The sequence below is a fragment of the Hyla sarda genome, chromosome 4 (assembly GCF_029499605.1).
Source record: "Hyla sarda isolate aHylSar1 chromosome 4, aHylSar1.hap1, whole genome shotgun sequence".
NCBI lineage: Eukaryota > Metazoa > Chordata > Amphibia > Anura > Hylidae > Hyla > Hyla sarda.
This window is the reverse complement of record NC_079192.1, coordinates 287,720,735-287,739,204: the sequence shown is the minus strand read 5'-3', so window position 1 is coordinate 287,739,204 and position 18,470 is coordinate 287,720,735. Positions and strand designations below refer to the sequence as shown.

Below are 18,470 nucleotides of genomic sequence, written 5' to 3'. Positions count from 1 at the left end.
AAGAGAGTGCAGCTCCTGCGCTCGCTTTACAGCCGCGCCATAAATGTATGGTGCTGCGTGCAAAGTATCTCTCAGCAGCGCCGTACATTTACGGCGCATGTCCTTAAGGGGTTAAGAAGGCAACAGAACCTTGTCATGCCACTATAAATAGTACAGAAGGCAACTGCCCCATCAAACACCTAAATGGGTGGGGTGCTGGGAGTCAGAACTCCAACAATCTAAAAGAACCCTGACAACCTCTGTGAAAGTTAAAACTCATAATAAGTTCATCTGGGGTTCAGTTGTAGATTTTGGGGGGAGGGTCTTACCTGGTCCCCAAATGATAATGAAAAAAATCAAGGACAAGGTTCTAAATACACACAGCTAGAGTACAATTTGACTCACAGAAACAAAAACTACTAAGAAAAGTCACTTCCTTTACGTTGCTTTTGCTTTATACTGTAGTTTATGTATATTAAACAGGGAATTCTAAAAATCCTACACAGATGCAGTATAATCAAAAACTCACACAATGAGTCACAACGTCACACCCTTGCCTGGAAAGCCACTCTTGTGAAATCGACTTGTCGATTCCCAGAGTAGTTTATTGTTTTTTTTTTAGTGGGAAAAGCACATCAAGCTTATTTTATTTAAAGTGGACCTGCCATAAGGTCTAAAGCATTTTGCCTTGCACTGTGCTTGATACACTATGCAAAAAGAAAAGTAACATAAATAAGAGGGTGCTGTCTTCCAAGCAGTACAAATTATTTCACATGAGCATGTTGGCATGCTTCCCTACATATAAGTTCAAGGTAAGAATACCGGGATCAGCCATAGCGAGCAGTGTAGATTAAAAATAAAACTCTGTAGATGATCTATAGGGGACATCCAACCACATCACCAAATCAATCTTACTCTGTCCTTTCTCTTCCTCATATATAGCCCATAGATGTTTTTCTACATTAAGTATAGGCAGAGAATTGGGTAAAAAAATGCAATGACCGTATTTTCCAGCGTATAAGATATACGGGGATATATAGGGATATACTCGCCGTATAAGACTACCCCTCTACCGCGATACGGTACCTTATCATTGTTCCACACTAGGTTGTCAGCATAGTTCCCCCACACTAGGTAGGCAGCATAGTTCCCCTCACATTAGGATGTCAGCATAGTTCCCCCACATTAGGTTGTCAGCATAGTTCCCCCACACTAGGTAGGCAGCATAGTTCCCCCCACACTAGGTTGTCAGCATAGTTCCCCCACATTAGGTTGTCAGCGAAGTTGCCCCACATTAGGTTGTCAGCATAGTTCCCCCACATTAGGTTGTCAGCATAGTTCCCCCACATTAGGTTGTCAGCATAGTTCCCCCACATTAGGTTGTCAGCATAGTTCCCCCACATTAGGTTGTCAGCATAGTTCCCCCACATTAGGTTGTCAGCATAGTTACCCCACATTAGGTTGGCAGCATTGTTCCCCCCACTTTAGGTTGTCAGCATAGTTCCCCCACATTAGGTTGTAGTTCCCCACATTAGGTTAGCAGTATAGTTTCCCCCACATTAGGTTTTAGTTCCCCCACATTAGGTAGGCAGTGGACCACACAGACATACAGCCTTCAGCCATATACAGTGTATAGCTGGTGGCTGCATGCCTGTGTACTGCCCCACTTCGGTGCTCCGACCACCGCTCCTCCGGTCCGGGGTCACGATCTACTGCTACTTACTTACCATGCACGTGCATCCTCACTGCTCCTCTCTGCTGTTGCAATGAGCGCACGCACGGGACGTCAGTGACGTCCCTGCGTGCGCCAACTCCCAGCGGCCCCTGCGTTTTTAAAGTTAACGCAGGGCTGCAGAAAGGTAACCGGGACATCCTTGTATCCCGAAAAGATCTTTCAGGACAAAGGGATGTCCCGAATGTGATGGGGGAAGTTAAACTCGGCCGGGATGCCCGGGGTACAGATAATCCATACCCTGGGCATCCCGGCCGACTGCAGCACCTGGCGTATAAGACGACCCCTAACTTTTGAGAACATTTTACAGGGTTAAAAAGTCGTCTTATACACTGGAAAATACGGTTGTCACGGATCGGCAGGCTGGAGGTGGATCCTCTGTGTCAGAGAGGGTTTGGCGTGGACCGTGTTGGTGGACCGGTTCTAAGTAGCTACTGGTTTTCACCAGAGCCCGCCGCAAAGCGGGATGGTCTTGCAGCGGCGGTAGCAACCAGGTCGTATCCACCGGCAACGGCTCAACCTCTCTGACTGCTGAGATAGGCATGGTACAAGGGATAAGGCAAGAGCAAGGTCGGACGTAGCAGAAGGTCAGGGCAGGCAGCAAGGATCGTAGTCAGGGGCAACGGCAGGAGGTCTGGAACACAGGCTAGGAACACACAAGGGAACGCTTTCACTAGGCACAAGGGCAACAAGATCCGGCAAGGGAGTGCAGGGGAAGTGAGGTATAAGTAGGGAGTGCACAGGTGGAAACTAATCAGGAAGATTGGGCCAGGCACCATCATTGGTGCACTGGCCCTTTAAATCTCAGAGAGCTGGCGCGCGTGCGCCCTAGAGAGCGTAGCCGCGCGCGCCAGAGCATGACAGCCGGGGACCGGGACAGGTAAGTGACTTGGGACGCGATTCGCACGCGGGCGCGTCCCGCTGTGCGAATCGCATCCCCGACGGCCATGTCAGTGCAGCGCTCCCGGTCAGCGGGACCGACCGGGGCGCTGCAGGGAGAGAGACGCCGTGAGCGCTCCGGGGAGGAGCGGGGACCCGAAGCGCTCGGCGTAACAACGGTATATATTATGAAGATAAATGTGTAAATCTACTGACTTTTGACAATTATAGTTAAAGTAAAGCTTAAAAGTTTTAGTAAACTTACCAGTAAATGAAGAAGACTGGGAGTGAATGGAGCCTTTATTAAGCATGGTCATGATTTTACCAACAAAGTCCTTAGGAATAAAGTTGGCATATGGCAGTATCTCTGAACTGATCAACTGAACAACCTAAAACCAAGAGCAACAATTCAGAAATCAGGTGCCTGTGACAATCACAAAACATATAGAAATTAAAGGGACCCTGTTATTTGCAAAGACCTTTGACATGACACTGACATGTCAAAAATTTTGATTGGTAGGGGTCTGGGTGTTTGGACCCCACCGATCACTAGAACGAGCTGGTAAAGGTGCACTGCTGAGCACTTCACTCCCTGTCTTGCTGGGATCTCCATCTTGCTGCAGGGCATGAGCTCCATAGACTTACAATGGAGCCCATCTGCTGCAGTGACATGGGAAGTGAAGTGCTTCTACTGGCTTGTTCTAGAGATGAGCCAGACCATGACGCCAGTGTTTACCAACACACATACATGTGCCATATTGTCAGTGCAAGATACTGTTGTATTTTCTTCGTGACTTGAATAGGACAAAATTGCAGTATTTGGCACTGCCGCTAGTAAAAGTACAGTACATGCAGGTAAACATTGAAGAGGCTGGACCCTTCAAACAGCAGTCAGTCCACCGCAGATCAAATTTTCTCAGATCTATTTCTCTTGATCATCTTTGAGGTGTTTCTACACCTTGACTGGAGTCACTTGTGTTAAAATCAGTAGACTGGTTAGGATTCAGTAAGACACACCCCTGTGAGTTAAAAGCTGACAATGTATATCAGAGCAAAAACCAAACCATGAGGGTGTAAAGAACTGCCCTTAGAGCTTAGAGGCAGGATTGAGACATAGAGCTGAGGAACGGTACAAAAAAACGTCTGCTGCACTGAAAGTTTCCAAGAGCAAAGTGGCTTCTATACTTATTAAATAGAAGAAGTTTGGAACAACCAGGACTGTCCCACCAAATTGTCCCCCCACCAAGCAAATTCACTGTGGATTTAGGGCCTTAATAAGAGAGGTGACCAAGAACCCAATGGTTAACTTGTCTGAGCCCAAAAGATCTTATGTGCAGATGGGAGAAACCTTCAGAAGGTCAACCATCCTTACAGCACTCTATCAATCTGGACTTTATAGCAAAGTGGCCTAAAAGAAGCCTCTCCTCAGTAAATGACACACAAAAGTTCTGGTTTTTCCAAAAAAGAACTCAAAGGACTCTCATACTGTAAGGAACAAGATTCTTTGGTCTGATGAAACCAAGATTGAATTGCCTAGCCTTAAAAGGGTACTCTGTCTCTAGACATTTTATCCCCTATCCAGAGGATAGGGGATAAGATGACTGATTGCGGGGGTCCTACCGCTGGGGACCCCCACAATCTCCCTCCTGCACCCGACATTCATTGAGAGCATCAGGTGCAGCGCCGGAGGCTCGTGACATCACGGCCACGCCCCATCAATACAAGTCTATGGGAGGGGGCATGACAAATGTCACGCCCCCTCCCATAGACTTGCATTGAGGGAACGTGCCCGTGACGTCACAAGCCTTCGTCCCACATCGCCAGTCATGAAGCCCGGCATGAAGCGAAGTTTGCTCAGTGCACCGGATGTCTGGGGTGCAGCAGCTGAGATCACAGGAGTCCCCACGATCAGACATCTTATCCCATATCCTTTGGATCGGAGATAAGATGTCTAGGGGTGGAGTACCCCTTTAATTCAACATTACGTCTGGAAGAAATCAGGCACTGCTCATCACATGCGCAATACCATCCCTAGTGTGAAGCCTGGTGGTGACAGCATCATGCTATGGGGTATTTTTTAATGGCTGGAACTGAAAGACTGGTCAGGGTTGAGAAAAACCAGAATGAAGCAAAATACAGCGATATTCTTAATAAAAACCTGCCAGTGGTTCACCTTCCAAAAAAATCTACGGATCTTAAGCAAACAGTCAGTACAACATAGAAGTCATTTAGGGAAAACTCTGTGAATGTCCTTAAAGCGTACCCGTCATATATCACTCAGTACCTAATCCTGACCATGTACATATATTTTTATGTGTCTAGCACCTTTATTTATTTTTTTATTACATTTTTAGTTTAGCTCACTAGTCTGAATTCCTCTCAAAGGGAGGGGGTGTGGCCTCACTGTGCAGGTCTCCTCCCCCTCCCTCAGTATGTTGTCTGCTCACATCTTCCCTAGCATTAGCAAAACTACAACTCCCAGCTTGTCCTCACTGACAGTAGCGGGACACAAGCTGACAGTGGGAGGATTTTTCCTGCGTCCTGCGTTAACAGCTGTCAATCAAGGAAGCGTGTCCATGACATAGGTGATGATGCATGGACACAGCAGGACTAGTATGTGTCCAAGCAGGCAGGGGGGGTAGTTGTTTGACTGGCTTTTTCAGTAGGAAATACTGAAAATTTTCTAATGAAAGCAATTGTAAAACCTATTGGTTTTTCATGCTTTACAACATATCATAAGTTTTTGTAGTTGACAGTGCCTATTTAAGTGGCCCAGCCAGAGCCCTGACATAAACATAGTCAAACATCTCTAGAAAGACGTGAAAAATGGCTTCCACCGATTGTCTCATCAGACAAATGACAGAATATCCCCTAATCCAGGTTTGCAAACCTTGTGGCATCATACCCCAGAAGACTGGAGGCATGTGCTCCCTGCCAGAAGACTGGAAGAGGGTAGGAATAAACCCTTATGCAGTCTCCTGCTCATCAATAAGAAATTAGATTATAAATTATATGATGCACATCATAACCCAGTTCTCGTACGGTTATTGCTTAATTCATTGAAGATCTATATTTGTTCATGAAATTTTGTATGAGCTTGCTTGAGTTACCAGCAGGAGAATATTGGCATTTTTCTTTCCCCTCCTCACACAGATGGTATTACAAAGAGCGCTCTCTCTTCTTGCTCCACTCACCTCTACATCAATACTCTCATTTCTTTGAAACTCTTCAATTGAAAGATTATCTGGAGGTGAGCTAGAAAAAGAAAACAGGGGGAAAACAGTATTACTCTGGCAGCAGTTCCAGGAAGTAAAATGATGCTTTGTATGGAATAACATTTCAAAGTTATGCATACGTAGAAGGTCTCTGGATTCTGATTCAACCCTTTGTGTGAACATCATTTCACATGCCCTGCTTTACCTCTCTTAACATACAAGATATTAAAATCCGAGAAAAGGAAGTCTAGTAATACTGGCCTGCTAAGGGACCCCACGCTTAAGTTCTTCTAGAATAACAGAGCCCACCTTGCAGAAGGCCACAGGTTACATAACTAGCCCTTTTTTAGAGAATGACACTATTTTACTCTATTGCAGTGAAGGAGGATAGAGAATTCTGCATTAATGAATAATGCAAAACATATGGAGTGAAAAACATCTGCAAAGTGCACAAAACGCTTACTATACATCTAAAAATTACTAAAATGCTGACTAAATGCTGTTCTTCATGAAATGCAGGCAAACATTTTTAAATAAGTATGCATGCTCTTACCCACTGAGGACAGTTAAAGGGGTACTACGCCCCTAGACATCTTATCCCCTATGCAAAGGATAGGGGATAAGATGTCTGATTGGGGGGGTCCACTGCTGGGGACCCCCGCGATCTCCCTGCTGCACAGACATTCGTTTAGAGCGTCGAGTGCAGGGCCGGAGGCTCGTGACATCACGGCCGTGCCCCACTCGTGATGCCCCCTCCCATAGACTTGAATTTAGGGGGCGTGGCCGGTACGTCAGCCAACTATCTACGGAGGATGGCAGCCTGTTGACTCTCCACTGACAGATGACGTCTATAAAGTAAAGGGTCAGGAGTGTTGGATTTTTGCAGCTCAACTTTTTTGTTCTGGGAGGGAAAAATTTGGTGCCAGAGCTGTCTGGATATAGCTTACCCCTCTTTTCCCCAAAGACTAAAAATGAAGGTTCAGCCAATTCATGTGTATGAGAAGGTTGTGAGAGATAACTGTAGGCCAAATAATAAAATAACAATTTTATACTGCAAAATGAGCGTGGGATCTTTATTATTTTTCACTTCAATGGCAAGGTCTTTTCTTCATTACTTTTGACTGAAAAACCACAACTGGAAAATTCACTAAAACCTGAATGTGTGGACATCCCTTTAAGGAGGGTCCAAACCAGAGTGTGAATGTATACTGATAATCATTTAATGTCAGAAATACAAAAAAATCAATACTAGACATTTACATCCTAAAATAAACTAAAATCTACATACCGATGGTGGCACGTACAGACTTAACATCTACCCCAGTGTTTCCCAGCCAGCGTGCCTTCAGCTGTTGCAAAACTACAACTCCCAGCATGCCCGGACAGCCAACGGCTGTCCGGGCATGCTGGGAGCTGTAGTTTTGCAACAGCTGGAGGCACACTGGTTGGGAAACACTGATCTACCCGTACTAGCATACTTTACCTCTTTGTAAATAAGAAGTCTTCAAAAGAGTTTGCTAGTTCAGGCCACATGCTATCAAATTTTCCAGAAGACGCATGTTGCCGTGCTACAGGTAACCCAACTGAAAGCACCTTCAATAGGGAGGATACTGCCAATTTCCATGTGCTTTCTGATGGACACGCATACTTCAGGCTCAATGGCACCCTAAGAGTCTGAAAAGAAAAAGGGGAAATGTGCTTAATGCTTAGGTAGAAAATTGCGCAATATGAAAATATAGGTTATAAAACTTCCATCCAAGTTGCTAGCTAGTTAGCGCAACTAGACGTATCCATATGTCCTAGCGATCTCCTTCACAGCGTGATGCACTGCAGGAGATTGCTGGTGGGGCCCAGCTGTCCGGGATCATGGTCTCAGCAGCATTACCCTATAGATCTATGGGGTTGACAGGGGGATGGGGCTCCCCCTGTCCGCCAACGGAAATCGCAGGAGGCAAGCCGATAACCTCCTGTCTGCCTAGTACGGCAGCCTGTGAGGTCCAGCCATAGGCTGTTAGTCAGTGTAGTACTGACAAATATATTGTTCTGCAAAACAAATGTACTGCAGCATTGTAAAACCTGTAAAAATAGTGAAAATAAAAAAATAAAAAGGTTCTTAAATAGATTAATAAAGGGACAAAAAAAATTAATAAATGCGCCTTTCCCAATAAAACCCTATAATAATCACCCAAAAAATAAAAACGCCCAAACCTATACATAATAGGTATTGCCACGTCCCTTATGACTTGTACAATAAAACAATAATGTTATTCATCCCGCACGGTGAACGCTGTATATAAATAAAAAAATTAAATAAAAACGCTCATTTTGGTACAAAATGTGGAATAAAAAAAAGATAGCATGAATGGCAAAAATAGTACCATTAAAAAGTACAGCTTGTCCTGCAAAAAATAAGTCCTCACACCAAAAAAGGGGAAAAAAGATTTTGTTGAGAAAAGAAAAAAAAGAACATAAAAAAGCTATGTAAATCGGGTAGCACCATTATCGTACTGACCCACAGAATAAAAATAACACTTTACCATACAGTGAAGGCCATAAAAAAGTTTTTTTAAAAACACACCAAAAATTTTCCAATATTTCACAATATTTTGGGGTTTTCACAAAAAATGCTGCATGAATCAACAAAGATTTACCACTAATATAAAGTACAATAGGTCACGAAAAAACAATCACAGAATCGCGTCGCTAAGTAAAAGCATTTGACTTAAAGAGACAGGACAGATTTGAAAAATTGGGCCGTGTGTCACTGAGGTAAAAACAGGCGGTGTCCTTAAAGGGTTAAACAACTTCTCACATGTTATAGCAACATATCAGAAATTTTGATCAATGAGTGTCTTGACACCTAGTCTCTGGACTTTCTGTAAATCCACATACCACACTCTAAGCAGCGCCAAGCAGTAATGGGGCTCAAACAGACACAGTGCTCATTTGAGCGCTATCACTTCTTCATTTTAGCAATCGCTGGTTGTCTCAGCACATTCACTTGGAACCTAGTTTGCCCATGCTCTGTCCTTAACATAACCCTACTTCTTCATACAGGTTCACAGGACCTGGTACCTTTGGATTATCCATTTAGAATTCCTAGAACACGGACTCCTTCTATTTAAGCTGAACTGGGTAACACCAACCAGTGACTTACTATTACTTTCTTTTTTCCTATCATCCCTCCCCCTTTCTTTCCTGTCCTTGTGTCTCTTCAGGGAGAAAAAAACCCATTAATATTCTCTTTACTGTTGTTGACATCCTCTGGTCAGCCTGTGTGCTGATTCGACGCACAAAATTTTACTTATTTAAAAAAATAAATTAAAAAAAACCTCATAAATAAGTGTTATATATATATATATATATATAAAAAAAATATATATATATATATATATATATATATATATATAAATAAAAAAATATATGTTCTCTGTGAATAGGCTCATCTCGTACTTTAGAATAGCTTGACATTTGGAAGTTGTTTATACTGCCATCTGGTGGTTAAGACTTCTTACATCTGAAACGCTGTTTATTTTCTTCATGTTAAATATGTAGATTGAGTTATTCTGAATACAATTTTCTTATAAATTTGGAAAGGTTCACATGCAGTTATGGACTGTACATACTGTCTGGACAGCAGCAGACGCAGGCACCTTTGGAATACTATCAGAGTGATTCGGATCTTAGAAGTATATAAGGGAGTTACTACTTATGCACTCCATTTCTAATATATAAACAGTCACGGCCGTAAATGTTGGCACCCCTGAAATTTTTCTAGAAAATTAAGTATTTCTCACAGAAAAGGATTGCAGTAACACGTTTTGCTATACACATGTTTATTCCCTTTTGAGTGTATAGGAACTAAACCAAAAAAGGGAGGAAAAAAAGCAAATTGGACATAATGTCACACCAAACTCCAAAAATGAGCTGGACAAAATTATTGGCACCCTTTCAAAATTGTGGAAAAATAAAATTGTTTCAAGCATGTGATGCTCTTTTAAACTCACCTGGGGCAAGTAACAGGAGAGAAGTTCACTTAGTCTTTGCATTGTGTGAGCCACACTAAGCATGGACAACAGAAAGAAGAGAACTGTCTGAGGACTTGAGAACCAAAATTGTGGAAAAATATCAACAATCTCAAGGTTACAAGTCCATGTCCAGAGATCTAGATTTGCCTTTGTCCACAGTGTGCACCATTATCAACCCATGGCACTGTAGCTAATCTCCCTGGGCGTGGACAGAAGAGAAAAATTGATGAAAGGTGTCAATGAAGGATAGTCAGGATGGTGGATAAGCAGCCCCAAACAAGTTCCAAAGATATTCAAGCTGTCCTGCAGGCTCAGGAAGCATCAGTGTCAGTGCGAACTATCCATCGACATTCAAATGAAATGAAATGAAATGCTATGGCAGGAGACCCAGGAGGACCCCACTGCTGACACAGAGACATAAAAAATCAAGATTACATTTTGCCAAAATGAACTTGAGTAAGCCAAAATCCTTCTGGGAAAATGTCTTGTGGACAGATGAGACCAAGATAGAGCTTTTTTGGTAAAGCACATCATTCTACTGTTTACCAAAAACGGAATGAGGCCTACAAAGAAAAGAACACAGTGCCTACAGTGAAATATGGTGGAGGTTCAATTTTGTTTTGTTAAGGGTGCCAATAATTTTGTCCACACCATTTTTGGAGTTTGGTGTGACATTATCTCCAATTTGCTTTTTTCCTCCCTTTTTTTGGTTTAGTTATAATACACACAAAGGGAATAAACATGTGTATAGCAGAACATGTGCTACTGCAATCCTTTTCTGTGAGAAATACATGTACATGACTGTACATGTTAGTTCACTAAAGCAAGCTTTTAGCTGAAAAATCTATACTGTCTCCTTCAGTGCAAGTTTAATGTTTTTCAATGAACTTGTCAAAAAATGTAATAAAAAAGGTACATGGCTGGAAAAATCTCCCATAATATAAAATAATTCCCCTTAAAAGTGGGGGTTCTCCTTCCCCCACCTGCAATCAGGGGTTATAGGCACATAAAGCCACTTCTAGTCAGCATGGAGGGTCCATATATACCAAAGGAGGAGCTGCACTTACAGATCTTGAATTTTTTGGCTCATAAATAAGGGGTTGCCAATCTGGCACCCCAATCTGCTAGTGCAGTATACCACATATACTTGCTTACTTGGTGGGGACTACTGGAATTCTCATAGATTGCTAGAATAAAGACCAGTTAGACCAGTGTTTCACAAGCAGGGTGCCTTCAGCTGGTTCAAAACTACAACTCCCAGCATGCCCGGACAGCCTTTGGTTGTCTGGGCATGCTGGGAGTTGTAGTTTTGCAACAGGTGGAGGCACCCTGGTTGGGAAACACTGCATTAGACCTAAGTAAGACAACATCATACATACCCGAATAATATTTTGGAGAACCTTCTCATTCACCACAGCTTTATGACATGCTGTTTTCTGGTACAAGTCAACCATGACTTCCAAGGATTTTTCAGCAAAAGGTACGTAATTTAAGGCGACCCACTCTGCCTGAAACAAAAACACTATACATGAGATTGACTTCAACAAGGAACACCACTTGCATTGACAGGAACTAGACATGTTCCGCATGCTTGGTGATCTTGCTGGGAGTCATCCGAAAATTTTTAAAGGAAAGCAGAAACAAGCACTTTGCATGCCCAAAGAAAAAGTAGGAAATATGTCCATAACAAGGAAATACTGTTGTCAGTTTTCCAGTGTACAGAAGGAGGAGTTCATGATTATTACTAGTTTCATTATTCATTTTTATTTTTGTCAGGACAGGGCAATTTTTAAGGAAAGGTCACTCACCGGTGCAAAAAGTTGGATCTATTGTGATTCCATTTTGTCGCAGAATAAACAGAACGAGAGAAGTTAAATTCAGATAGATTCATAGACATATACATGTTAATTTTAGATGAGCGTGTAACGCACAAGCATTAAGGGCATGTTCACACAGGGCACATATGCTTCCATTCAGAAAATCTGTAGCGTTTATAGTAGCAGCAATGCGGATACTACGCACTGCTGAAAAAAATCTGTGCAAATACACTGCAGATTTGTTGCCGATTTTCTTATGTATTTTGTTGCAGAAATGCTGCAGGATCCATAGCATAATTCACAACTGTGAGCATTGACTTTTTTTACTTTACATGTTCACAATATAAATATAGTTGAGCAAAGCATCAAACCTGCAGCAAATACGATAAGTGTAAACGTATCCTTACACATTTCACAATAAAATCTGGTGTGGATTTGCCGCTGCAGATTTCCCTGCAGTTTTTTCAACTACAAATCCAGATGCAAAATCTGCAGCATTTCTGTCCTATCTGGACGTGCCCTTAAGGTGTTAAATTATCATTGCGCCAATTAATTCAATCATCGTCTTCTTTTTATCAAGTAATTAATTGTAGTGACTGGAATTAAAGTCAAGACGGGTTATGTGGCTCAACCAAGCGTGGCAACAGAATGTCTTATACAAAGCTGCCACAAAAATAAGATCTTCTTCTGAAACCCACAAAACAGCTCCTTCCGCTTCATGTTTGTCTTTTTAAACACCCCACATAGATCTAGTAAGAACCATGCTGGATAATGAAACATTAGATTTTATGCCATGTGCAATGTGTCCAATACAGTTATTATCTTAACAGTGGTAAAATGCAGGAGGCAATTGGCTGTCATCACGTAAACAGAATTTATGTGAATTGGTATACAAACAACGTGGATCTGTATAAAAAGGTACTGACTCACATAGCTTAAAGTAAGAGGCACTGAAATGTTCTTGAACATTGGAATATATGCCTTAAAGGGAATCAGATGGTTTCACAATTGTGTAATAAAACTTTGGCTAGTAAGCCGAGCAAAAGGAGATTTTTTTGTACTCACCGTAAAATCTCTCGCAGCTTTCATTGGGGACACAGACACTGATGAGTATATGCTCTTGCCACTAGGGAAAAAAAAAAAGTTGGCTCCACGCACCCCTCCCCCCCCCCCCCCCCCCCCCCCGCGTAAAAGGGGATTAGCAATGGTACACCGGGTACCGTATGAGCATGCTAAACACCTCCCCACGGTAATGTGAGAACATACCTGGTGACAACATAAAACCCAGGAACTTTGTGAAAACATACAGAGGAATGGAGAAGTCATCTGTGTCCTGAAGGGATCTGCACCCTGGACACGTGATGGGCAAAAACATTACTACAAATGCAAGTAAGGTGCATATGTATCAGCATAAAGCTAAAAGAGGTCCATCCCCAATGGGATGAAACCTTAGAACAGAAGCCAGATGCTGAAAACCCTGAGCAATCTCCTGACTGAAGGCATTAGGGAGCTGTTGAACACACTGTGTTGTCCTATCATGCCCCATTTTAAAATAGAGGCAGCCAGCCGCAGCAGAAGTGTGAAAATACAACCCCATGAATGCTCCATGTACACCCCCTGAAGGTGGTTGCCATACGAGCAGAGCGTCCACAGCATATGTAGGGACCCAGAGACTGGTACCTCACAATGGCAGTGGGGAACCAGGAAGCAGTTACGCAAAACAGCAGACGTAGAACAGGTGGCTGGAGGTAGTGAAACAGACAGAACACCTAACGGTGTGCCAGAACAATGCTGGTAGCAGACCAATGGCACACTCTCTGTGAAAGGGGAACAGTGATAGCCACTGTTTCTGCGAAGGCCCAATGAACCTGCAGAAAACACCTACATCCTACTCCGTGACGGTGCTACAGACGGCACGCCATAGAAGGCACCAGAACTGCAGACACAGATGACTGATGTAGGATGCACGTGGTTCAGGAACTTACTTAGAAAAGGACAAGGAAAACACAGAGTCCCCTTTTCGGAACCGCACACTGAAGGCGGGTTACCAGACTTCAGCTGCGGGAGCAGCAGGTATGGGGCAGGTGACTTGGTAGATCAGGAAGCCGTGCAGACAATCGTCTGGCTTACTGGTATAGGAATTCCTGGAACACATAAGGTGACTCATCCAGACACCTCACATGGACAGTGGAATACCAGAACTTCAGCTGTGGTATGGCAGGTATGAAGTGGGTGACCTGAATGTGGTAGGTGACCCGGTGGAGTGAGAAACCATGCAGACCCCGGTCTAGCTGACTGGTATAGGGTCCCGTGATACCAACAAGTCCACATTTGCGGGTACCTCACACTGAAGTTGGGGCAGTGGACTGAGCTTGCGGAAGATATATGATGGATGGCGTATCAGTGTAGGAAACCATGGAGACCAATGGTTAGCTAACTGGTGTAGGGTCCAGTGCATGCAGGGACACCCCTCTAGACACCTCACCTGATAAGTGAGGTACGGGAACTCCAGCCCTGCAGACCAGTGTCTGGTTAAGTGGTATGGGGTCCATTGGATATGTCGAAGACCACGCAGACCACCGTCTGGCTTACTGGTATAGGGTCCATTGTATATGCTGGAAACCACACAGACCACTGTCTGGCTTACTGGTATAGGGCCACACAGCCCACTGGTTGGCCAACTGGAACAGAGGCCATGCACACGCAGGGTCACTCCTTCGGAAAACGCGCAAAAGTAGTGGGGTACCAGAACCCAGATGAGACATGCAAATGTGATTGGTGGTGGGGGGAGCCACGCAGACAATGGTCCGGCCTATTGGTATAGGGGTCCTGGCACCCACAAACCTCATCCAACCATGGGATACTGGAACTCTAGCAGCAGGTGCGGTGGTGGCAGAAACCCAACTGAATGAACTCATATGGAGGGACTGGAAATCGGCCCCGGGTGCAGCGGACATGGCATAGTCATAGAATGTATCCCCAGTATGTCCCAAGGGAACATGCATCCTTGGCAATGACCTGCCATGGCGGGTCACAGAGAGAAAATGGAGGTTTAGGGGCAAAAGAAGTCCCAATGTTCAGAAACAGAGGGAAGGACCATAACTTCGTCCCTAAGGGAGTAACCCGTGGAACCTTGTGGACCCGAGGTAAAAGTCATATGGGGGGGGGGGGGGGATTTATCAAAGGATTTAGTTTTTTTTTTCACATAACTTTGGCACAATGTCTTTTTGCGCCAACGTTTGGCGCATTCTCTCCACTGTCATTTTTACAACTTTCTTAAAATCACACGGTCGTGTGTGTGATTTTAACTTTAGACAGTAATTCATCATTTGCGCCAATCGATCTTTGGCGCAATTTTGCGCCTTTAGGGTTTTTTTGGCCGCAATTCACCGCCAAGAAATTTTGCACATGGAAAACACACATAGCAATGTCAGAACATGTAAAACAAAGGCAAATTCCAATTTTTAAACAGGGATCAATTTATGTGTGCGGGGAAAACACTAAAAATGTAGTCGACAATAATAAAAATGTAGTGTGTGCGTGTTTTTCACTTTTTTAAAAACATTTTTTAGGTAGTACTACTACTCCCAGCATAGAACACACTGTTCCATGATGGGAGTAGTAGTACCTGTACTAATAGACAGATCGCCCGCTGCGATCTTTCTGTATAATGTATAGATGCGGCGGCTGCTCTTCTATGGTCCCCTGCACTGACCCTATGGTCCCCTGCACTGACGTATATATATGGTTCCAGCCAATCACAGCTCTCAGCTCTCTGTGAGAAATAGGAATATGTGTATATATACGGCCGTGCAGGGGACCATAGAAGAGTGGCCGCCTGCATCTCTACAGTATACAGGAGGATCACAACGGGTGTCAGGAGTGACACCCGCTGTGATCTTTCCATAACTGCAGGTAATACTACTCCCAACATGGAGTACACTCTGCCTCATGCTGGGAGCTGTAGTACCTGCATTAATAGACAGATCGCAGCGGATGTCAGAACTTACACTCGCTGTGATCTGTCTATTAATGCAGATCCTACAGCTCCCAGCATAGAGCAGAGTGTGCTCCATGTTGGGAGTAGTAGTGCCTGCTTAAGGACACATCACAGTGGATGTCACTACTGACACCCGCTGTGATCGTCCTGTCTATAGCAGAGATGCAGAGCGGCTGTATACATCGCTCGCATACCTGCTCTGCACTATACTCGTTTAATAAAATGTTTTACCTCACTGCAGCATCCTTTTTTCTTTTTTTGGTACCCAACAAATTTTGGGCACAAAAAAAAAATAAAAAAATGCCAAAAGGTGACAAAAAGGCAATTTCCACACAAATGAAAAAACGCCAGATGCAGGACATTGCACTGGCGATTTTTCAGGCGTTTTTTCATGCGTTTTATTAATCCCTAAAAACGCAGGACAAAAAGCCAAGTGGAAACTTAGCCAAAGGCAAATTCCACACAAAGGTAAAAACGCCAGAAAAAACGCCAAAACACAGGGAAAAACTGCGCCTAGCCTCGAGTTGAAAATAAAAACTATTTCACATGGTGGCTATAAACCCCACAAAAGAAAATAACTCACGTCGCTTGCTGATATACTGCAGGAGGGACTCCGAAATAGCAGTTCTACAGGGTCCTCTGTGGTGGTAAGTTCTGTGTTAAAGGCGCTGTGAACAGCTGATTTCAACATTTGAGCCAAAATTACTAACAACTTGCACCAAATGATAAATTTGGTGCATGTCCACGAAAACCAAAGTGAAAAAAAAAAAAAAGGGTAAAAACAAACTGTCAACAGGAAAAATTGATAAATACCCCCATGGAGTACAAAAGTACTACCAAAATTGTGCCAAAATTAAATCGACCCCCCAACTTCAGTTGGAAGGGTCCCCTCCTAGATATAGGGAGAAGAGACTGCAAAGATGCAATTCATAAAAGTGACACCAGAGGGAGCTCATTGGGGGCAAAAATTATATATACATACATACACACACATTTTATTTCCATGGCTACAAGGCCAAGGAGAAGATCCATGCTGAGGACAGTGTCAGCAGGTCTGCCTCTCCCCTATACACTCCCACTTGCTCTGCTGCCGGAAGGCGTGTGTCGGGGCGGAGACCCTTGTAGCGCACACACAAGGGGACAAGCAGGAGGGAGGGAACAGAAGGAGACCCCCGTTCCCGAGCTGCGGAAGAAGGGAGGGAGAAAAAGAATTGAGACCCCCGTTCCTGCGATACGGAGAGGGGAGAGGGTAGCAATGTGTCTACTCCCCCTCAGCCAAAATGGGTAGAGGTAGAGGGGAAGGAGAGCGGTGCTATGCGTGCAATAATGGCCACCGGCTTACAGTATAAGCCCGACGGCAGAGCAGCGGGGGAGAGGGAAGGAATTACCCCAGCTAGCAAAAGCGCTCCAGAGAAGCGCCGGTGGATGGCGAGAGAGAGAGAGATCGCAGGAGGATGCTGGAAAGGGCCAGCGGCTGCACAGTGAGCAAATGCGGTGTGCTGATTAATTCTGCCGGAGAAGCCGGAAGATAAGACTGTGGCCATCCGCGCTGTTTGGCATTATAGCTGTAGGGGTAGAGGAGCACTGCCGTCCCTCCGGCAGAGTAACTGCATGTAACAGGGATGGGTGCCGGAGAAGAGGAGCTGCACAGGAAGCCCCTTACATATCGCCGGGAACCGAGCCCCCCATGTAGTGTCCCTCAACCCCTTGAGTACTGGACCACCGCCATTCTGGTTTGGGCTTTCTGGGAGAGGGGGAGGGGGTCATACTTACCCAAAGACTCCAGATACTCACCCTGAAGTCTTCAACCAGATTATGGCCACGCTGCATCATACCAGGCTAAGATAGCAGGGCGAGCAGGGGCAGTGGGGGACCCGGACCCAAGGTACAACCTCCAGGCGCTGGCCGTTGGCGAGAAGGAGTTAACAGTACATACTCTATTGTCTGTGCCCCTTTGTTGCATATGGGGGAACAGGTAGCGCCATGCTCTTGAACCCCCACCTGAAAATGAGAAACAAATGGGAGGAAAAAAGCTAACTAAACAGCCCTTACTAGAAAATAATAAAAAAGACCAGGTCTGGGGATCTCCCAGACCTGTGTCTTGCCTCCTACTGACACTAACTAAAACTGATTACCTAATTTCCAGAGGGCGGGTATATCCGGCAAGGGAGGAGCCGACTTTTTTTTCCTAGTGTCAGCGCCTCCTAGTGGCAAGAGCATATACCCATCAGTGTCTGTGTCCCCCAATGAAGAGCGACCGAGAAATGTAATTTACATATATGCAAATGATAAACCCAAAGAGAAAATGTCCCAGTGTATAGTGTAATTTGCTGATGCAAGCATTCAAAAATGCATAATGTGCATAATGGACAAAACTAGTATTTTAACAATACAAAAGAAAAAAAAACAAAAGACAAAAATACATTCCATAATCGTAAACAATAAAAACACAAAATAAAGAAACCCTGCTCACAACAGACAAAGATTGTGAAATCTCTGGCTAAATATACATGGTGAAAAAGTTTGCGAAAAGGCATGCACCTCAACATGAGAGCCCACAAGGAAAATAAATAAAACATGTGTATGCCCCACAAGAGCCATATATACAAAAAGTAAGAATGATGTATAGTCTAAATAAACATTTAAAAAAACAGAGACCTGCCAAACCTGACAGGTACTTTGTACAAACAGCAGCTTTGTCGAGGGATGATGGTCAATTAAAAATATAGCCCTTACCTCTCACCATAAAATTGTTCTTTAATCTATCGGCATTATGTTCTAGAACAGGAAAAGCTGAGAAGATTGAAAAGATTCAGAATA

At 44.0% G+C, this 18,470-nt stretch overlaps 1 protein-coding gene across 2 annotated transcripts in view; it reads right to left on the bottom strand.

Moving 5' to 3' along the window:
- Positions 1 to 18,470, bottom strand: part of MON2 (MON2 homolog, regulator of endosome-to-Golgi trafficking) — a 122,550-nt gene that overhangs the window by 22,729 nt on the left and 81,351 nt on the right. The window contains exons 28-32 of one of the 2 annotated variants that reach the window (XM_056574463.1): positions 11,642 to 11,659; positions 11,213 to 11,341; positions 7,289 to 7,479; positions 5,785 to 5,845; positions 2,856 to 2,979 (exon numbers count right to left, since the gene is read on the bottom strand). In XM_056574463.1, the coding sequence (XP_056430438.1) occupies positions 2,856 to 2,979; positions 5,785 to 5,845; positions 7,289 to 7,479; positions 11,213 to 11,341; positions 11,642 to 11,659 (523 nt within the window). The remainder of the gene's footprint in view (positions 1 to 2,855; positions 2,980 to 5,784; positions 5,846 to 7,288; positions 7,480 to 11,212; positions 11,342 to 11,641; positions 11,660 to 18,470) is intronic. The other variant, XM_056574464.1, reaches the window with a different exon arrangement.